This window comes from Sander lucioperca, chromosome 6 (genome assembly GCF_008315115.2).
Source record: "Sander lucioperca isolate FBNREF2018 chromosome 6, SLUC_FBN_1.2, whole genome shotgun sequence".
In the NCBI taxonomy this organism is placed as follows: Eukaryota; Metazoa; Chordata; class Actinopteri; order Perciformes; family Percidae; genus Sander; species Sander lucioperca.
In genome coordinates, this window is record NC_050178.1 from 2,093,688 (window position 1) to 2,116,882 (window position 23,195).

General features: G+C 40.7%; 1 protein-coding gene across 2 annotated transcripts in view; it reads right to left on the reverse strand.

Moving 5' to 3' along the window:
* Positions 1-23,195, reverse strand: part of LOC116041528 (guanine nucleotide-binding protein G(i) subunit alpha-2-like) — a 67,561-nt gene that overhangs the window by 10,365 nt on the left and 34,001 nt on the right. For both annotated transcript variants that reach the window (XM_031287441.1, XM_031287440.1), the window contains exon 2: positions 5,105-5,147. In XM_031287441.1, coding sequence (XP_031143301.1) covers positions 5,105-5,147 — 43 coding nt within the window. The remainder of the gene's footprint in view (positions 1-5,104; positions 5,148-23,195) is intronic.

Sequence of the window (23,195 nt, forward strand, 5' to 3'; positions counted from 1 at the left end):
CAATGTGACAATGAAACATAATAATGACTTTATTATCTATGATTACACGTTACATACAATGGTGTAAAATATTTTTTGTAGTTTGCTGGTTTTTTTGCCCCGGCATTTGCCCCAGATCTGGCTAAATATTTCATCTCATTGTGAAAATGTTGTCCGATTATTGAATAAACCTTTTAAGATTCTATATTTAATTGATATTTCATTAGATCCATCAAAGAGGATTTAGTACTGTATGGATGTCTGAGATTACAAATCACAATAATGCTGGGATGCGGCACTGGGAAAATTCAGCCTTTTTTGTATCTCTCAGCTTAAGGACACTAGAACAAATATTTACTTGGTTTTGGAGCTGTGGAAAAGAAAGGAAGAAGCATGTGGTTGAAAAAGCATGGGGCTGAGACAGAAGCTGCTGGGCTGAAAACCAAACAAAACCATCTCCAGTGGCCTGGCTGTCATGGCCTAGAGAGCAGAATCGCACAGCCAGGATGCTCATTGGTTGTTTGTTGAGCTGAATGGGTCCTCATTAAAATGCAAGTGAGCCCACTGTGAAACACTGTGAGGCACAACTAAGAGGACTGAAAGCCCACAGTGTTCTCGCCTCCTCCACACAATATTTAGAATTTCAATTTTCGATTTACTTGATCGTGAAGCACTTTGCAAACTCTGTTTTAGAAAGCACCATTCAAATAGGTATTTTATCGTAATCTGACATTAAGTTGACACATGTGGACAAGGTATAGCTGGACACAAAGTGTGATATCGTGCTTTCTACACCTGAACGCCTCGTTTAAATGCAGATTTAAAGGTTTGATAAAAATAACTTGTGGAAAATGTCACTTTATCCTGACAGTAGCACATCAGACAGATATTCTGTGAAAATAATTTTGCCTCTACACCTCACAGTTCATAAAATATATATGTATATAAAAAAAAGCTAAGAGCTTTTAACTGACCAGAACAAGGCACTATCCACACCTGAAACAAACAACTTTCCATCAAATTTAATTCCTTCAGAATGAATCAGACAAACTGAAATGAAACTTGGCCATTGTAATCATATTGTATGGACTCTGTGAGCTGCTTCCTTCTCATTTAAATATTTAATTACTGCTATGTTAAAAATAACTTGCAAGTCGAATGTCAACCAGGGGGAAATTTTCAGTAGAATACAATTAAATGGATTACATTTAAATCCCATCATGAATGCTGTCATATCCTGTGGCTGTCACATTTTTGTAATTACAATTATTATTATTTTGTCACATGTAGGTCTAGTGTCAACAGGTCATTTTCCTGAATTCTCCTTAAAAACTAGATTAAAAGAGACCCCACCATTAGTACTGCAGTTTCCTGTGACTCTCACAGAAGCATAATATATCCTTTTTGTCAGAATTATGAATAGGAAGATCCCACACATAGTATCTCTGAAATCTATTATTTGTCCATCTTCCTAAAAAAGACAACCAGAGAAAAATGTTTCTCATAGAAGTCTGAGTCTAGTTTAGGACTGAGAGGTTACATTTGAATAAGTTATGTTTGTTCTCTATTTTTAGGTAGCCGAAAGAATTCTCTCCTACTCCTCTAGAAAAACATACAATATTTCCATATCCTTAGAAACATAGCTCTAAGTTAATAGCAACAAAAACATACAATATGAGCTGAAATGTGCCGTTTATTTGAATTGTTGGACTGTGTAAAATAAATGACAGTTTTCTTTTTCTCTGCATTTTATCAATTCAAGCAGTCTTTTGAAGTTCACTTTGAGTTGACGGATTACTGTATCATCTAACTAAAGATACTTCAATTAGAAATTAGTGGTCTGTGAGAATAGAATATATGAATATGTGATTCGTATGAGATGATGGGTCCGTAGAAAAATGTTCTCCTCTCTCATGAGTAATGCCTGAATTTTATTTCTGTTATTTTATCTCCCTGGGTGGAGAGGATTTACCGTTTTGAGGTTTTCTTTAATCACTACCCAGAATTCTGACACTTCTACTCCTCTATGAGCGCAGACAAGACAGCGGTGTTGTGCTGTTTTCACTCGATAGAACTTTTCACAACAGAATCATCACTAATGTTATTAACGAACTTGTGCGTTTCTTGCCATGGCGAGTAATGTAAGTCAAAATGTTAAGTCAAGATAAGTGGGTTTAAGTGACCTCAGTGAGCGGATTAAAAACATGTTAAAAACCCAAAAATGTATACAGAGAAATAATTTCGCCATTTGGAGACGCTTGTTTTTGTGTTTTGTAGGCGTGTATGTACTAGGGGTGTCATGATTCTCCAAATCCACGATTCAAATAGACTTTCAATACAAACTAATTTTTTCAACTGGGACGACAATGGCACAATAATAGCCACTAGATGGCAGAAGGGTACCTTGAGTATCCTATACCCCTTTCACACAAATGGCTCAATCAGGGTTATACCCAGGTTGACTGTGTTTGAATGGGGTAACCCTCCTCGATCTACTCGGCTTCGCGACCCAGGTCACCAGGTGGGTTGGATCAGGGTAGGACAAGGATCAATTTTAATGTGAATTGCGCACAAAGTGGGTCACTACCAGCCGGGGCGGGACGAATTATGCGATTGGTTGGAAATGAGAGTGGGGCAGTCGTCACAGGTCGCTGCACATTTTGAAAAAACAACAACATACATTTTGTCTCACTGTGATTTACGCTGGGTTTTCACCATAGACTGTATTAAACTAGGATTTTCACAGGCAGCTTCAACAACAGTAGAGCGGAGCGGTTCAATTCATTTCCGAACAGTGCGCTGGCAGTGAGTGCCCAGATGTTTACTAGTCAGCCTTTTGCAGAGCGTCAGCTGAGTTTTACAGGCAAAACTGCCTTTAAAAACCCAGCGTTAGAACATAAGTTTTGTTTAATTCTCTCGGCACTGCCGTTCTTACTCCCTCTCCTGTTTGATGGTTATTTATTTGTGCTTTAGAACGTAATCACTGCGAAACAAACACAAATTAAACTTTATTTCTCTCTCTACTGTACAATGACAAATTCAAGCAGCTAAAAAACATATTAGTTCTTGTGGTAGGCTATACAGCTGGACTGGAATATGTGATGTTAGCTGTTCACTGAATATGATGTGTAAAGCCCTTCCCATTTCTAGAACTTAAGGTAATTGTTATGCATTGCTCCCAGGTTGTGACCCAGGTGATTTCTGAATTGCCGTGGCCAGGGATGTACCCATGTTGACTGACTTGGTTTGAATTTCCAAAAGAAGGGTTGAACCCTGATCAGACAACCCTGGTCAGTGGTGTTAAAAAGAGGTATACGAGTTTACAAGGTGCAATTGAATGCACCATACGTTTAATGAGGTGCACATAAATGCACCATGGCGTCCCTTCTGAGCCCACATGCTTTATCTTCGTTGTTTGTTTACATAACTCACTCACCGGGAAAGCAAAATGTTGCCACACCGGTAACTTCAGGGAAGCAGAAGGATTTTCCAGTTCTATTGTTTCTCTGTCATCTCTGACTCAGCAGTTGCCATGGTGTCTGGAAAAGTCAAGCTGCAGGATACCGGTAGGCTAATGTTACCCTGTGTCTTTAGCTGCATGCTACCAGCTGGTAAGCTACGCTGTGTCTGTTGTTTTTTTTTTTTCTTCTGATGTGCGCAAATAGGTGGGGGGAAGAGAGGAAAAAATACTGGGGGAATCCTGCTTCTGATATCAAGATTTGAAATTGAAAGCTCATTTGATAAATGTTTTATTTAAAATTGACATTGTGACACCCCTAGTATGTGTACATGTATGTGGGGAAGTGGATGTGTGCTTTCGTTAATGATGTATCAAAAGCCAAAAGTATCAAGCATGTAGGTATTCACTGATGTATCAAAAGCCAAAAGTATCAAGCATGTAGGTATTCACTGATGTATCAAAAGCCAAAAGTATCAAGCATGTAGGTATTCACTAATGTGCACATGTGAGAGGATTTTAGAGACCAGTGTATCTGAGATTTGTCAAATTGCTTTAGTCAGTGCAGCAATACTAAACAGGAACACTGACTTTCATTTATCAGCTGTGGAAATGCACATCTAGCACCATCTTCTCAACCCTTGTTTTAAGGAGACGTCTGGTAGGTGTCAGAGAGACTGACAAGAGAGAACTTTCAAAGACAGGAAAAGAGCCGTTCCATTTATGCTTCACTACACAGTCATCACAGCCTAAACTATACAGTACAAAAGACAACAAAAACTAGAGTTTGTACTCCTCCTTGCTCACATCTTTTCTCATATTTTTTGAGACTGAAATTGTTATCCTGTCGCTGGTCATGTCAGCTTGTACATACTAAGCCTTTTCCTCGATTGACAACCTGGAAACTTTTAGAATTATTGATTTTATTTTTAAGGGGCTCACTTTATCTTCATTTTGCGAGGCTATTACAATTTTGTTTGTTGTAAATGTCAAATAACATTAGCCATAATTCAGCAAATGCATGTTCAATGTCTTGCCTTACATTACAGAATCCAAACTTGTAGTATGAAATTCCATCATGTTTTTAATCTTAAGCAAAAACCAGTGACAGTCAAACAAGGGGTGGATTAGTCCAATCAGGGCAAGGAACAGTTCATACTGATGTTTCAGTGTAGGAGCACTGTCAATCATCTTTTGTACAAACGGACTAAAAAGATGTCTTTTCTTTCTTAGCTAATGCTTACCGACACCTTGTCTGATTACGATATTAGATGGACCCTGGTACCTGCTGTCCTCCATGTGTAGCACACAATGCAGTACACATGTCAAAAGATATCTCTATTCTACGGAGTGACTGGACTCCCCAGTCGATTTGATCAATCACTTAACAAATGTTTCTCTTCTCCTTAAGGCTGGTGATAAATGTTCATGGTGCAATCCTATTTCAAGCCTGTTGGCTCTGAGCCAAGGAGTGCCAAGCTGACTGGGCCAATTTCATTACTCACCATATCGACTAGCTAGAAGATTGCATTTATCAGATGGGGGACATCCCTGTATACAATATCAGATGTAGTGCATATTCCAAATACATGTGCTTGTGCTGTTAAACCGTACATTAATTTGTCAGAGATGATGGAAGGAAAAGTAAAACAATGAGCAGTCACTCACTTCATCTGCTTCACAATGGTGCTCTTCCCCGACTCTCCAGCACCTGCAGAGAGAACAAAAACAGGCAGAGGTTAAAAATACACTCCCGTTAGCTGAGAAATGTAAACAGGCAGCCAGTGAGGCCGTCTCACATCTGGACCCTTGTCTTGCTCCCCTCCCTTTACCTCCCAGTCTTGCCTTCAGCGCTGCAATATATCTCAGTTCTCATTTCCATCCTGGACCAGGCTCCTGTACCTTCTAACTGTATACCTACAGGGTTTCTGCCCCTTTAGTTATAACTTAGTCAGTTCTATCTGTAGTCTGAATTCCAATGGTAATACAGAGGTGTCCTAATTTCACAGTGGAAACAACCCTACCTCTCTCAACCTCTAAAGGAACTAAAACCACCTGCCATCATCTTCCCCTCTTTTTATTTCAAGACACTTTATCATGGTCAACATTTTAATGGAAATGTCTCACACTGACAGGATATGGGCTTTTCTTATCCTCTGCTATGTTTATTCTATTAGCCTGAGGCGACCAGAGAAAGAGCTCATCTGCCACAAGGAATCTAACACTCATACACACACCCAGGAGTGCCTGTTAGTGCACTCTCCATTCGTACTCGCCTGGGGTGAAGTCTTTCTGGGATGACCCTCAAAATACACTACTACACAGCATGCAGCACGCACATGCACAGCGAACCCTCTGGGTAGGAATGGGCTAAGATAGTTGCCACAGACAGCTGTCCGCTTCTACTCCTCTGTGGTATATGAGCTCAGACTGGCTAATAGAGCAGAACGTGCTGTTTGCCTTGAAATAAAAACAGTTTTTTAACAAATATCCAACAGATTTTCATAGTCTTGGTTTGTACTAAGGCTGACCAAAAATGACCAAAAATGTAACAAACCAAATGGACGTGAGCATCCGATGTCTGGGTTAAAGTGATTTTCTGTTGAAACCTACAAACACATTGTGACATTCTCCATTTTACATCCACCTTATGGTTCTGAAGTCCCCACATTTCCCACCACCAAGACATTTGCAAATCACATTGTGATGAAGCACTCATCTATCTGCTGTACAGTCTGTGGGCCATATTTTTAAGCAGAAGGAAAAGTGAAAAAAGAAATGCTCTCTCTGGCTCACTGCATACCTTGAATTGAAAACTGTAAGTTTATTCCCTGCTGATGAAAATGAGAAACAAACTAAGATACTGACTGATTCAATGGAAATGGAGTGTGCATTCCATATAAATCCAGTATTTTATGTCAGAATGTAGATGGAATACTTAGCTGTGAATAAATCATATGTGCCATTACAGACCAGCTTTATTTGATTTAAGCTGGTTAAAATCACAATATTTGTTTAAAGCCAAAAGGCTTCAAAATATTCTTCTCTTAACCCTCCACACACTAACTCTGCATAACTATATATTAACAACCTCTTAGGTTTAAATCACAAATAAAGGAAACTAATACCTGTCTAATATCTGTCTCACAACATTATTTATAATGTTGTGAGACAGACATGACAGAGTTTGTCCCTGGAGCCTCTCAGCGGCAGATATGCGAGTCTGGAGCCAAACTGCCAGAACATACTTTCTAGACCTATGAGTTCATGAATCTGACTGACCAGGGTCGAGCTAGCAGGCATCACACACACACACACACACACACACACACACACACACACACACACACACACACACACCTGAAAGTAGTAAACATGCTCTTTGGAGTTTGTCCAGTGAACCTGAATCTGCTAACAGTTAGGAATGAGTGGTGAAGTTTGGCACGTACTTTAGTGCTTTAGTGCCACTGCTGCTTTGGTTAACAAATAGGTAGCAGCTCTCATCACTGCATAATACAAATACACTTAATGTCTTGGCAGACAGGAGAGCCTGTGCATGTGGAATCTATCTAACGTTCAAATGAATTGACAGCTAAATATAGGCTGTTCCTCATTACACATAACAGTAACTTCAATGTCAGAGGGCAACACTAAAATAATTTAACTGAGAGAACGGATTGGCGTATAAAGTGGGGTTTTATACATCCCAAAATAGATGAACAATGCACTGCTGCTGTAGTAATCCTTATGAGTACTTCAGCGACCAATGTATGCAGAGGCAAGTGACGTCCTGCACTGCACTGTTTCGCTTTAATATTGCATACTTGGCTAAATGAAATATACACTGGACAGCTGGGACTGCTGAGGGCTCATAGAGGATGCTGTCATTGACGTGAGTGGCAATCACTCTTAAGATTGGAGCAATAAGCGTATGTTGCTGGTAGTTCTGTGGGAAAGAAAAACTCAGGGCCTGATGACAGTCGAACTGATACCACTGATCCTGTTGCTATTACACAACACACTTTGCCCGAACTGTGGCTAATTCTGAATTATCACCATAGCTCCCTTTGGACCATGGAGGCTCAGAACTGCAGCTGCAAGAACACATACACACACACCCACACACTGACCATTTTCACATGCCCTATTAATACTACTGCTTTCTAAAAATCGTTTGGGGGGAAAAAAAAATATGACTCAGTACTAAAAAAGCAGAGCTTTACTCTACAGCAAGCTATATCTGGTAGCTTGTCAGTTTGACCAAGACACAGAAGAATCAGACTGCTTGTATAATGCAGGGGATGAAGAAAAGTTGGGTTTGCAGGATAATAAATACTGTCCACTGCCTAGCAACAGGGCAGCATGTACAACAGTTGTGGTTGTCTTTGACTAATGGTAGAAAAAAGGACTGCCAGTTGAGTCTCCAATTTCATTTGAATGATTAGTTTGCTTCTGTATGTCTGTCACAATTCATTCACTCTCACTAATAAAATACAAAAGATGTAGGAAATGGATGTGGATGAATGTGAGTGTGTGTGCATGCTTACTTATCCATCTAGCATGACAATATGTACTGTAGTACCAGGAGATTTAAGCAGGGGTTTTGTAAGTCTACCAGCAGGACTCAGGAAATTGCCTGATTACAGATGGGTTACAATGTGCCTGGCAGACAGGCAGAACCAACACAGAGATTGGTGCAAGGGGAACCTGTGCCAGGGAGCCCACAGGATTACCGGGAGTCCAGCTGCTGCAGGACAGAGCCTGGGCCTGACCCATGATGGATGGACTGTATTCATGTGGGGGTTTCATTAACAGAAACCAACAGGTCAGATGAGTCATGGTAAGGGAATATGGTGCTTTCTGGATGCGTTCCCCATGCACATTAAGTCGGCAAACACTTAAGAAACATGTTTTAATGAAGTCCCAGGTGGCCACAGACTAAAGTGAACCTCCGCTAGTTGCAAAGAAGGAAAGAATACATTCAACCCTTTGGATCAGGTCAGTTATCCAAAACAAGGTGTGTTGTGGCTCTAGGGTACCTGGTGGTTTTATTCATTTAGAGAGCCGATAAAGGAAATTACTCCTGTTTGTATTTATAGACACAGGGGACCCACTGATTTGGTGCTCGGCACTTCATTAGGACTCATGAGTACACCTGTAATTGGGTCTCTATCTACCTTTGTGTGGCCCTGAGCAGCTACCTACTCAGCATCCAGCATACATGAAGGTGATGAGCTAAAAGTTGAGAAATCTAAGCAGTCCAGCAGTAGACCAGATGTATGTGTGAACATTATATATAGAAAAGTAACGCACACCAAAGGCTGTTGTGAGGTGCTGATCACTGTAAGTAGACTTGAAAGTAAGAAAAAGGTGTCGCACACTTTGGCTTCATATGCCTTTCTCTATTTATTCTGATGATGTTTCGGCCCTCAGGCCTTCTTCACAACAATTTGTGTGACCATTATAGCCATGGACAGCGGTAGTCTTTCAATGCCCAACTGCTTGCTGAACTTCACCTCACTAACACAGACAAATGACTTGCTTGAGTCATATTCAGTGTATCCGCAGCCTTTGAGCTAATTAAAGCCACATTTGTCTTGGTAGGGGAACGGGATAATTAAAAAAAAATGGCACACAGCACTACGTAGGGCTGGGCAATATATCGATATTTTATCGACATCAATTCTGTACATTTCATTTGTACAGAGAGTCTGGCCTCTCTCCATTGACAAGTGTTAACTTCCTTGAAGGCGGGTACTCTGTTGAAGTTTAAAACTATTGGATCTGCCCAGAGCCACTGGATCTGCCATAACCAATCACTAATGTTTGGTCGTGACGTATGTCATGCGCATGTGCAACAAGAGGGGAGACCGACAACAACTATTGGCTTATATTTAGCATTAGCATCGTTAGCGTTAGCCTTAGCCAACTCCTTCACCACTAACGGAGCAAGCTGGAAAATCAAACTTTTCCCGAACCCCGTGGGGAGGAGGGCCAAAACATCATGGCCACCAACACAACTCAGCAAAGATTGTTCTTGCTCGGGCTTTAACTTCTGGATATTCGGCAGCGTTGCTGCCACAACGGACCGAATGGCTTCGCTCGCATCTTTCTAGTGCACGTCCTCAACGTCATCGTTCTCAGCCACCGGCGAAAACCTAAGAATATACCGCAAACCCAGACGGAGTACTGAAGGGAAATGAAAATTGAGCGGAAGTAAGTAGGAGGGTGGAGCCAGGCTAATATGAGACTAGAAATATATATATAACATTTTGGATATCGTAATATGACACAAGTGTTGTCTTTTCATGGTTTTACAGGCTGCATTACAGTAAAATTATGTAATTTTCTGAAACCAGACTGTTCTAGTTTTGTTTTGTTATTTGCCTTTACCCACTTAGTCATTATATGCACACTATTGATTATTGATCTAAAATCTCATTGTGACATTTTTTTGTAAAAGCACCAAAAGTCAACTCTACAATATCGCAGCAATATCGACATCAATGTATTTGGTACCTGTGCTTCGTCAGACATAGAAAAGCTAGGTGTCTGATTGGTCTTTAGGTGTCATATCCTCCAAACTGGGAAGTAGCCATCAGCACTAAGGAGCTTTCTTGGCTATCTGGATGTTGCAACTGTGAAGCAAAAACCACCTGTGCACCTTTTTCTGTAAAACCTACTATCTAATAAGGAATTTCAGTTTTCTTTGGCAGAAATAGGATCTGAGAGAATAACTGACAAAGCCTTTATCGACTTCCACGTTTGACCAGTGATCAAACCCGACGAGAGGAAGAAGCCAGCTCTTTTGTGAGAAATCCTGGCATGCTCGCACCGTCTCTAGAGTTTCGTTATTCAGTGAAGCATGATGAAACTGACAAGTCTGGACATAAAAGGAGGAACAAGAAGGGTACTTCCCCACTGTTCTGTGTCAAGACTGAAGATTACCTGCTTAAAATAATAACTTAATTCTTTATCTCCCTGCAGTGCCTATGCGTTGCATCAGCATCCTGCAGCCACAGCATCATCAATTTTAAATGTTAACTGTTTCAAAGGTCTGCCTCCCATGGAATTAAGGCTTTTACTCTGTGTGAATAAATGTGTATGTGTTTAAAGAAAGTGTGTCCCATCCTGGTAGGACTGAGAGCAGGACACAAAGGCAGCAGTGTGAACCCCTGCTAGCTGAGAACACAGGCCCGCTGTTGATGTTTAAGCCTGGACCATTCCAATCAGCACTATAGCTCACACAGCTCTGCCTCCTTTCAGTCAGCATGACAACTGCCTTCGCCAGCCACAGCAAATCGTTTCATGACTGTGACTGAAGAAGTTAAATCTCTAATATCTCTAAAATCTCACATATCAACAATCTTTGTGCAGCATCGCTTACTGCACCTTTAATGTTACATGTAAATACAATTCATCTGAGGATGTAGACACAATAAGAACATACAAAGATGCATTCTTCATTTTCTAGATTTCTAGATTGTTGATATTTGAACTCAACTGCCAAACAAATACTACTACTCCTTCAGAATCTCTGCCCCCCAGATTCATGGACGCGCATTGTCATAGCGACCACTTCTGCTAGTGTTTCTGCTGACTAAATGAAATATTGCAGAATCGATGTTAGCTCACATTAGGTTGTAGATTAGCATACTGCTGTAAAGCCAACCAGTTGGGAGCTATCACAAACAATAGAAAACGGACGAGGTTAAACTGACCTAATGAAAAAATTGGCTTTTTCGGTCCCATTTAGACTTTTTCTCTCTCCCAGCTGATACTAAGTGCTCAGTAATATTATATATAATATTATATATATATAAGTTTAGCCTAATGGAGTTAGAATGGCCTCAAGTAGTGGGCACAATGAACCAAACACCAGTACAATATAATATAATCCACACATATAGGCTAATATAAACACAAGTGTGTGCTGTAAGTGTTCATGGTATTGTGTCCGCATTCTGCAGTAGTGGGTTGGTTAATACTACTCCCCCACAGTATGTTCACATAGTCTTTGTGAAGTCCACTAAATCTGTAACGGGATGGCCCTCTGGTCCTTCCTGTCCCCACACAGAGCAAATCTGTTAAATAAATCAATACCTGACAGGCTGGGACATGAATACCAAATATGAACTGGCTTTAAACCACAACTCTGAAGACATTAGAGGCAAACATTGGATGTCATCCATCCATCCATCCATCTTCGTCCGCTTATCCGGTGTCGGGTCGCGGGGGGAGCAGCTCCAGCAGGGGACCCCAAACTTCCCTTTCCTGAGCCACATTAACCAGCTCCGACTGGGGGATCCCGAGGCGTTCCCAGGCCAGGTTGGAGATATAATCCCTCCACCTAGTCCTGGGTCTTCCCCGAGGCCTCCTCCCAGCTGGATGTGCCTGGAGCACCTCCCTTACCAGATGCCCGAACCACCTCAACTGGCTCCTTTCGACGCGAAGGAGCAGCGGCTCTACTCCGAGCTCCTCACGGATGACTGAGCTTCTCACCCTATCTCTAAGGGAGACGCCAGCCACTCTCCTGAGGAAACCCATTTCGGCCGCTTGTACTCTGGATCTCGTTCTTTCGGTTATGACCTGGACAGGACTGTTGAATGTCATGAGACTTCAAATCTAAATCCACTTAGACAAACTGAGACTGTTTAATAATAATAATAATAATAATAATAATAATAATAATAATTTATACTTTATTAATCCCGCAAGGGAAATTAGGGGAGAGCGGGGTATGTTGTGAATAGAGAATGTGCACTTGTGACAATTTGCCCCATCGGCGGGTAAAATGTCACACTAGATTATCTAAAAATAAGAACACAACTAATTTGTGAATATTGATTTCCAGAACTGGAAATATAAACAATCATGCCCAGAGAATCTGGAAAAACAATACACATTTCAATCAAAACACATTAAGCGGCAAGACCACTTTACTTTGAACTTTAAACTCTAAGTCTTCTCTGGCTTGCACATAGATTCATGATAACTGCATGGAAGGCTGCAGATAACTTGCTTAACTTATCATGTTTAACCTCTGAACTAAACAGATGCCCTGTATTTGACTAATCAGACTCATCTTCAGAGTCACAATTATGGCACACATACATTTGCTGGTCTAAGGTGCAAGCATCATGGGCCCATTTGTTGCATTTTACACATTTTACCCAGGTCTCTTTTGGACGACTGTTTGAAAATGGCTCCACACAGACGAGGCAGAAGCACTCTTCATCATCTGATGATGACTTTTGTATACTTTTTCTTCTTTTAGCTGCCTTGTTCTTTGTAGGTCCAGATTTTGACTCACCCCCTTGCTTCCCTTTCTTTTGAAACAGCTTTTGCTAGATTGAGCCTTATTCTTTTCTATTTCTAGTTGCTGCTTCACTGGCGTGTCAGTAAGAATTGCTGATTTGCGTCGTTTTCTTCCTTTACTGGCTGGTCACATGTGACAACTTGCCCCAAAGTCACTGAGACAACTTGCCCCAAACTGACGTGTGCTAATGGTGGCTTAATCTCAAGATTAGCTCAACATAGCACTTCAGCTAAAGTATCAAAAGACACATTATTGTCACCTCTATTTTGTGCAAAATATTTTTTTTTAACATTCATACCTAACAAAGTTGGATTGCATAAAATTTAAAGTGCAAATTCCTTACTTTTTAAGCAGAAAAATAAGAAAATTGTGCTAACCTCAGATTAGAGCACCCTTGACCACATGTGAACAGGAAGTTGACTACAGAAGAAGTCGTCACACAAAGTGGCTATTTGATTTTTGAGATAGAGCTTCTAGTGGTGGAGTTATGAGTAGTGTGACAACTTACCCCGCTCTCCCCTACAATGTTTTCACTCTGTTGTTATTATACACATTACACACAGGCCTGAAATACACACACATACCTATACATGCACTAATGGAGAGATGTCAGAGTGAGGGGGCTGCAGCTGTCAACGGACAGGTGCCCCGGGCAGCTCGGTGCCTTGATTAAGAGCACCTTGGCAGAGCCCAGGAGGTGAACTGCCATCTCTCCAGCTAACAGTCCACCACCATACTTTGGCCCGTATGGGAACATGAACCAGCGACCCTCCGAATCCCAACCCAACTCTCTACAGACTAAGCTACTGCCACTCCAGTAGGCAAGGCAAGGCAGCTTTATTTGTATAGCACATTTCAGCAACAGAGCAATTCAAAGTGCTTTACATAAAACATTAAAGAACAGTTAAAAACAATTAAAAAATTAAAACATTAAAGAGCAGTTAAAAACAATAAAAAAAAATTAAAAACATAAAAGACGAGAATAAAATTTACATTTACTCGGGCCTCCCAGAGGACTTGTGTTAAATGAACAACCCACCCATCTAAAATACTTTTATTTTAAAATATAGTCGTCAATATAAGTCTTAGTTTCTTTCTTGGAAAAACCTTTGCAAAAACCCTTTTTTGTTGAAATTCACACTTTTTGTAATTAGTGGTCTTATTTCAACCGTCTTATTTCAGTACACTGTTTAGCTCACTTTAATGTGATTTTTCCGTAAGACATCGCTCCTCACTGACTTGAGACTTCTCACAGTCTCTTTTCTCACTCTGAGCACCCTGAGACACTTTGAGACTCAAGCAAATAACACTGAGATGCTTGAATTCCCACAATACCCCCATTAATATACAATTTGTTTTCAACAGGGAAGCAATGCCACAATAAGGTTAGATGCAATTGAAAGCACCATTAGTTAACCGAGAGGCACCTGAAGGCACCATGGAGTCCCATAGGAGCCCACATGCTTTACCTGTGTTGTTTGTTTACATAGCTTACTGACCGGGAAAGCAAAATGTTGCCACACTGGTGACTTCAGGGAAGCAGGAGGATTTTCCAGTTCTGTTGTTTCTCCGTCATCTCTGATTCCGGCAGTGGCCATGGTGTCTGGAAAAGTGCAGCTGCAGTCTACCAGTAAGCTAACGTTACCCTGTGTCTTTAGCTGCTACCAGCCGGTAAGCTACACTGTGTTGGTTGTTTTTTTCTTTGTAAGTGCGCAAGTAGGCGGGGGAGAGAGACAAAAATACTCTGGGAATCGCTGATGCTGCTTTTGATTTCAAATCAAAATCTAAAGTTAATTTCGATTAATTTTCGATTAAACTAAGCATATAGGGGAAAGATGATGAGGCAGCTGGTGATAAAGCCAAGATGAGTAACTAAAGTGATAAAGGAAGCAATGGGAATTTAAGGAAACAGAGGTAGAAAAGAAGGGGACGGGTTAAAGAGGAGAAAAAAAAAACAGCACCGAGTTGGCAACTCGAGCCGGTTGCAGGATCCAGTGAGTCTTACTACGCAACAAAATAGCCTGTATCACTTCTCCATCTCCCCTCATTCTCACTCTCTTTATTCTATAATCTAATTTATTTCAATTTTCATCATTTCTCAAACTCTTCCTCCCACTGTCCTCAGCCTCCTACCTACCAGCCGTGAGGCGGCCCGATGCCGCCTGTCCTTCTCAGCTACATGTTGAGAAATGTGCCAATCTATACTCGAGACCAGAGGCCCTCTGAGAGACACATGTGCCACTTCCTTTTCTCAGATCCAATCAAGACGGAAATGCACGCAGCTTGCATAAACACGTGCACACTCGAGAACACAAAAAGCATGCGCTCGCACACACAGACTGGCATATCTGTCTGTTTAAAAGACAAGGACGGAGAGATTCGGTCTCCTCCAACAGATGGCTACCATGCCTCGGGCAAAGAGCGAGCATGGACAGCACACTGACAACTGCTGCCAAAGCAGAGAGGGATGAGAGGCAAGAAGACAAAATCTACTACCTTTATAGATATATATTGATTGAATGTGAGGAAAGACTAAAGAAGCTGGAAGAACACGCATTTGATGACAATTCTGAGGATGCAAATTACCTCAACAAATCGGCAGCCACAGAAATCAATAACCAATTATCATTAAAATCTTCTAAAACACAAAATGCATGATTTTCCTCAATGGAAAAGCAGCCATGATTAAGTGGGTCGATGAAGAGCTGCAAAGACCAGTTTGGGGGAACTCAGACATTCAACATGTTAAGTTGCAACATGTATTACTGTGTATGGAAAACTCCTCTTTCCCTGCCATCAGCAAGGCTCTGATCATGGTTATAATCGATTCATCATTAACATCACCAATTCGAGGCATGAAGGAAAACTCCTTCATGTTCAATGAATATGATTGTGGGACCGTAAACATGCAGAAATGTAATCAATGGAGCATGAAGCACAATGTGGTAGTTCTCCAGCAGAGGTTATTAGTCACAAGAGGACAACATGGACAACACACTTCCTGAGCAATTAGATAGTGTAAAGATTAACCAATGCATCCCAGAAAATCAAGAGTGGAGAGGAGGGAGAACGAAAGGAGACAGCAGCTTTTATATTAGTCAGAGATGGAGCTACACTAATTTAAGAAAAGGAAAACAGATCTGAACTCAATTTGGTGAGAAATGTGTCAAAAAGTAACACAAATTTCAAATAGGTAGTCTCTTTGTGAATCACAGTTAATATATTGTTGTCGGATCGCAGACCATAGACGTACTGAATAGTCATAGCGGTTGGATACAAACGCCTACTAGCACTGTGTCTTCCTTGAAGGCGAGGATGCTGCACAGACATCCTCCTTCCGTCAATAGAAAACTGAAGTGCTGTTCACTGTGGCGCTGTCTCGCGCAGACCACTCTCTTTCTCTATTAAAATGAGTCGGGAAGCGAACAGCAAAACCTAACTTTACTTTTAATGATATTAAACAAAGAGAAATGTTCTCCCTTCGTCCTATAACGGTCATAAATCGATACTAGAGTGACCTACTTCCTTGTTTACTGCTGCAATTAATAAAATGCCGAGGAGAAAATAGCATCTGTCCTCACAAAAATCATCTGTTGAGTGTTTGATGGTAATTTATTTGTGCTTTAGAACGTAATCAATGTAAAACAATAGTAAAATAAGCTTTATTTCTCCCCGTCTACTGTACAATGACAAATTCAAGTACAAAACATTTGGTCTCAACTACTGCCAGAAAACGCTTAGTTACGTTGTCATCATGGTTCTCTGAGTGAAGAGACTCTCTCTCCACCATAAATATAAATATGGAATAAGTAACAGTGTAACTGTTAGTTATACAGGAGAGAAGCCAGTCATTTGAGTTTATGGCAAAACCTTTCAGTGCTCAGTTTTCATTTTGTGACTTTCAATTGAATAAAGGACTATATTGCTTCATTGAAGTTTTCTGTAAAATAGTGTTAAAATCTCGTCTCGATCTCGTGAACCCAATCTCGTGTCTCGTCTCGTCAGCTGGGTGTCTTGTCACACCCCTAGTAATAACACAAGTATCGTGTTGAGATGTGTCTGAGAAAAGTTCAGCTGATAACAGAACTCACAGGAACTCAGGATTCTGTCACCCTTGAAATATATATTATTTGTATTGTATTATATTGAAATGAATATTTACACAGCAAAAAATATCAACTCCCCTGACAACAGTTTCTCCCTTAAAGGCCTTTTCTACACAAGCAGCATGCAAGTGGACACACACACACACACACACACACACACACGGCTGTGTGAAAGGGGCATCTGATGGGACACCAGAGGGAGGTCCCACGGTGAGAGTGTCACATTAAAGCTAGGTGTATGGTTGCCGTGGTGTTCCCGCCGCGAGGTGCGTGAGCCATAAAATAATGACACCGCGTCTGTCGTTTCCAGCGCAAAGGCTCGCCAAGTTGTCACGCCGCATGGTCGTGCACCTCTGAATTTTTGAAAGTCGGCACACGCTGCGCTTTCCGTTTCAACATGGTCAGCTGGGAAGAAGACTGGCCGAGCAGGTTCGCCTGTACAAACATCTGTATGATTCTTCATGTACAGACTACAGGGAGACACATGGCCTTAAATATGTGTAAGAGAGAGACACCACACTGGGAAAACAAAGAGTAGACGAATGCATGAAAGCCTCATGCAGAAAAACTACATAACAGGGAAGCTTCAATCAATTAGAAACCAATCTGAGTCAGCCAATAGTTATTTCACAGGATTCAATCATGCTCTTTAAATTTGCTGATGAGGAAAAATAAGTAAGGTCTCTCCCACTTTCATTTCTTTCTTGGCTTTTGCCCAAATGTCTCTCCTGCCTCATTTCCTCAGCTCTGAATGGTAGCAGTGAAAACATTTGACAGAGCTGTGAGCAGGAGCGGCTATCAGGCTCGCTACAGCGCCAAAAGCAGTAATCACACCCCACCAGATGGAATGAATTCATAATTGATGCCGATTTTTGAAATGTGTGCAAGGACGAAGCAGAGGGGCACTGCAGCCTAGTGAGCTTTTTGCAATGTGCCGTAACATCTGGGCCAGGCCTCCTCGGCCTTGGCCCATAGTGCTACTACAAAGCAAAACAAGCCCATTTCCCAGTAAAAGATGACTTTACTGACATTGATGTATGATGATTAACATACTATAGTAGTGATTTTATAAAGTCCCAAAATGACTATTACTTCTTAACCAATGAAATTAGCCAGCTGCACTACAAGATAATCTCAGCTGTTCATTTGATCAACATGTTTATTCGATTTTAGCAATTGATGGATGGAAAGTATAACCTAATTGCAGAGACACAGTTTTTATTTTTTATTTTTATCAATTTGCTCCCTCTATACACTTTACTGCAACTAATTACTGTGTGTAGTCTGCATTTATATCAGTAAATAAATCTGTGCAATCAATTGTTCAAGTAAACTTCACATTTCTTCTCAGAACAATTACTCAGAAAAACAAAAGGCCTGTAAAAACACCAAATCAGACTTAACCAAGATGTATTCATCTGTTGAAAGCCATGATGCATGTGTGTCTTTGTCCCAGCATCCTCACTCCACTTTGACGTTAACGTCCATAATTTAATCACATCTTGCAGGCATCTGGTGAGGTCGGGGTTAGGATTGTGTTACATGACCTCTGACACTGTGCTGTCACCCTAGCCCGAGACAAAGACCTGGGATAGCATCAAGCGCATTATAAGACAATCCCTTTGCATACACAAACCCACATGCACACACACACACATAAATACATGCACCAACTACATGCATATTATCCTTCATCTAAAGCAGCACCTTGTTCTAGAACCAGGTTCAGACACTGATATAATACCGTGTACAGATGCTCAATCTGCTGTGATGAAAAAAAAACACGTCTTTGGAAGGATAAAGCAGCAGACAGCTTTGTTCACTGCATAAAAACATGTCTTTGCCTGCTACTAAACATGTGACATGACTTCCTGTGCTTTGTATATTTCATTTGGGCTGTGGGTTCTTTAATTTCCTTCATTTTACATCACATTCCTCCTCCCCTTTAGTTTCTCTGTGTTCTATGCTTTACATATCTATATTTAATTGTATTAGACATTATAATTTGGTGTTAAAAAAGTATTTTACCGCTTCTATACTCTTTGGGCCCTATCTTGCACCCGGCGCAGCGCAAATCCCAACGCAAGTGTCTTTGCTAGTTTAAGACCGACGCAGTTGTCAATTTCCCGTCCAGCGCAAACGTCGATTAAATAGCAAATGCACCTGCGCCCATCTGTGTACCCATGGGCGTGCTGGTCTTACAGGGAGTTGTGTTCAAGTGCATTCTTGGCGTATTGCTATCTTGACGCAGCGGAAAGTGATTGCGCCATTGACCAACAAAAACCTGGTCTAAAGTCAATAACGCAGCACGCCATTGTTATTTTAACAGCACATTAGTAAAATGCGCGCGCACGCTATACTTGTTACACACACACACACACACACACAGCAGCACACAAACATGCAAAAGAATACAAATAAAAAGATTACAATGTCAAATAGTATTATTGTGTATATCTATATATTTTATATTACATGTTATTATGGTTACTGGCGCTTTCACTTCACGCACGAGCAGATCAGTTTCTTCTCCTGAAAATCTCTCCTTCCAGTTTAGCAAATCCGCCATCATAATAGCAATGCGCCAAGGTACAAACGCGCCTGGCTTTTAAAGGGAATGGGAGATGACAATCTGATTGGTTTATTGCATGTTACTCAAAACACACCTATGATTAATTAAGACACTAAGTACAACCCTTTTGGACCATCACACCCTTTTTTCCCGCCGTTAAACTAGCAAAAGTGGATTTGTACGTCCTAAACGCACCTGCGCCAGGCGCTTCACGCCATGCGCTTAGATCGTTAAAATAGGGCCCTTTGTGTTCGTATGCGGAAGTACAATCTGGAGTTCGAGCAACAGGCCTGTTTTTCTGCTGGCCTGCGAGTAGGGAGTTCTGGGCAGGGAAGTTTTACATAATTTATTTACACATACTACCAACATTATTATGATACAAAGTTGGTTGAATATTGGCAAAGTATCTGTATTATTGTATGTATGAGCTATTGAAATGCGATTAGCTGTTTTTAAAAGCTTTTTTCTCGTATACAGGTGAAATGTGTGCAATGAAAAGTAGAGTGTACAGTCTCCCTGTCCCATGAAATTTATTAAATGTACAATAAGAGAATTGTGATGACCCCTCCCACTCTGTGGGTGGCTCTATGCTATTTTTCCCTGGTAGCTGTTGAGGAGGCAGTCTGGTTGGCAGAGGTATGGCAGGAGGATGAGAACACACTTGAATCCACTCCTCCCGATTGCCCCCCCTGCTTTCTATTTAAGAGGGTTTCAGAGTTTCCTCTCTCTCGGTCCACACAGCCAGCAGGGTTTGTTTTTGGTTTGGGTTGTCGTTTTTGGTTCCATTTTGCTTTCCACACACTCACCTACACCCATGCACTCACTACACTACTGCTACTACTGAAAAATGTCTTATCCTAAGTATAATTCAATATGGGTTAAATACATTTGGTTTTAATTTAATCCTTAACTATGTGTGGTCTCCCTTATTTTGTCAGAACCAGGAGCTGGTTCATGGCAATATAAGGGAGACCACATATAGTTAAGGATTAAATTAAAACCAAATGTATTAACAAAAATGATTTAAAAAGGCTGCTCTGGGAGAACTGACATCAGTGTGAAAATGTACAACTGTTTTGTCACTGTGCAATGACAAAATGTGCCTACCGTTTGTATTGGGCATAAACAACTGAGACATATCAAAGTAGAGATGGGTGATATAAAGAAAATCAAATATTACGATATTTTTGACCAAACACATCGATGTCGATATTGCTGCGATATTGAAGGGTTGACTGTTGGTGCTTTCCCCCCCCCTGTCTTTGATGCACTAAATCAGAAAACTAGGGGACACATTATTATGGCAGATCACTGGACCACAGTGATGTGTCTTGCCTTATACTGTACTGTTTTGTGTCACCAAAAAAGCCACTCCGCACTCACAGGAGGAGCCACTCTACACAATCATTATTTGATCTTCAGTCTCCTTTCGAGCAGCGAAATAAAGCCTAGAGCTTAACGTCTTTCTCTGGCATTAGCACTCCCACCGATTAGGCTGAACCATGGGAAGGAGTGCGAGTAGACGATACAGTTGATGAAAACACGTCATAGAATGGATTTGTTCTACTGATCCTGCACATTTCAGAAGGCCTTTTTTTATTGACCATCAACTGACAAAGATGAAGGAAAACAGGGACAAAGACTGTGGTGGTCCCGAGTTGGGAGGCATCTGCTGTGTCATGGGTTATGGGCGACTGGAATATAGCCTACTGCTGATGCATAATACATACAGCCATTAGAAGCCCCCCCTCCTGCACTAACCTTTGTACTCACGCACACATGTACAGGCACACAGACATAAGAATAGAGGAAAAAGGGTCACTAAATTATGGATTGGTGCATCAAAATATTAGCAAAAAGATGACGAATAGGTATAATATGGTATAGAGATATGGACGATATGGAAGATATGGAAAAACATGCTCAGTAACAAAAGCCAAACGGTGAGGCGTCATTTCCTTTCTAATTTGGCCATCCAATCATGTTGTCCATAGCTTTTCAAACTTCTCAAAAACTCTCTATTATTTAAGAGTGGCAATTTTGTGCTTTACTGTGGATGGTGATATTTTTTCGAAAAAGAATTATGTATGTCTCCTTACACAGAGTCTAAACAGAGCTTAAATGCTAACATAGTCGACCACACAACACAACATTGAACTATAATTATGTTAACAGTATCCTGTCAGATAATTTCATAACCATAATAGAGTGATGTATTCAACTGTCTTCGTACTACAGATTTGTTTGTTTGTTTAGAGTCCCATTAGTTGCTGTAACAACGACAGTGGCCATTCTTGCTGGGGTCCACATAATGCATTTATAATACTATATAATAAATATAATAAAAAAACTTGTTCAAGATTCTGACAACAGAAACATGCATCAATTAAAAGGTTCAGCCATATTGAAACACAACAGCGTTATGTCATAAACGTTTATGACTTGTTTATAATGTTTATGACAAGTTCATGACAGTGTCATGTCACTCTTACGTAGATACCTTCAAGTAAAGTGTAACTGACCTTACCAGATGACACTGCAATGAACTATTTTGAAAGAGCCATTTATTTGCCATTTCAGTAAGGGCAGAAAACCTTTTGAAACAATCTGAAAACCTCTGCTGTGGATGCAAGTAATTTACAAATATAACCAGACTGATTAGGTTTATGCACCTTTTTGAGGACATGGCAGTCCACAAAGTCACCAGCCTCCCGGTCTGGTCGGGGATAATTACTCTGGACTGAAAGGCCATCGATCAAAGAGCAGACGCATACAGGCGAGCAAGGCTGCCTGAGATGACTGGCCTTCTCGCAGCTCTAAAAATCAGAAGCTACCAGGCCTTGAAGCCTGCAGACATGAAAGGCCTGACCAGACCAATGCACCTGACATAGCCAGAGCAAACATCGTCGCTCAGCATTTCAACTTAAGTTTAAATGAGACACTCTGAATCCAATTTAAACTTTCAGATAAAAGGTGTTCTCTTTCAATGTTAACTTTAAAGCTGAATATAAAGTTAAGCAAATATATAAAAAAAAAAAAAAATGAAAAGTTTTGTAATTACCATTCGCATGACACTAAATTGTGTGTACTTGCAGCACTCAGTTCAATAAAAACAAAAAAATGAATTATCTAGGCCTAATCTTTCAAATGCTTGAACAAATGTATTTTCCCCAAATTAATCTAATGTTTAAAACTGGACTGACATTGGCATTAGGATTGAAGAAGAAGAACCTAAGTAAGTTCCTAAGGCTTTTTGGGAGGGAAGTGAAGGTTTTTAGGATTTAACTTATGAATGTGACTCTACCGCATGAAGTTAATAGCTAAATGATTCCAGATCAGTTATAAAGCACTCTCTCAACATGTTTCTGCCCTGCTTTTGTTTAAGTCTTGAAAGGTTAATTTGTCAAACTGGAGACGCCTTACAAAACACTTGACAGATCCACATTTAAAACAAGGATCTGAAAATGTGTTCATCAAGCAAACTGATAATGTACTGTGTATGTTACAACTGGCTACATAAAATGATGAATGGTGTGAAATCAACCAGTCTAAAGTGTGCCAGAGATTGAAGAGGAAGGAAAAAAAAGTGTCAAAAGAGTCTGTGATAAACCACAGTAAACAGACAGGAAGTTTATTCCATTTCTGTGTCGCTATAGCAACCTAAAAAAAAAAAAAAAAAAAAAAAGCGGAGGGGTGAAATGGGAGGTTTCTCAACGATTCACACAGTTTCCTCAGAGCATACAAGCTGAAACTTGCTTTACT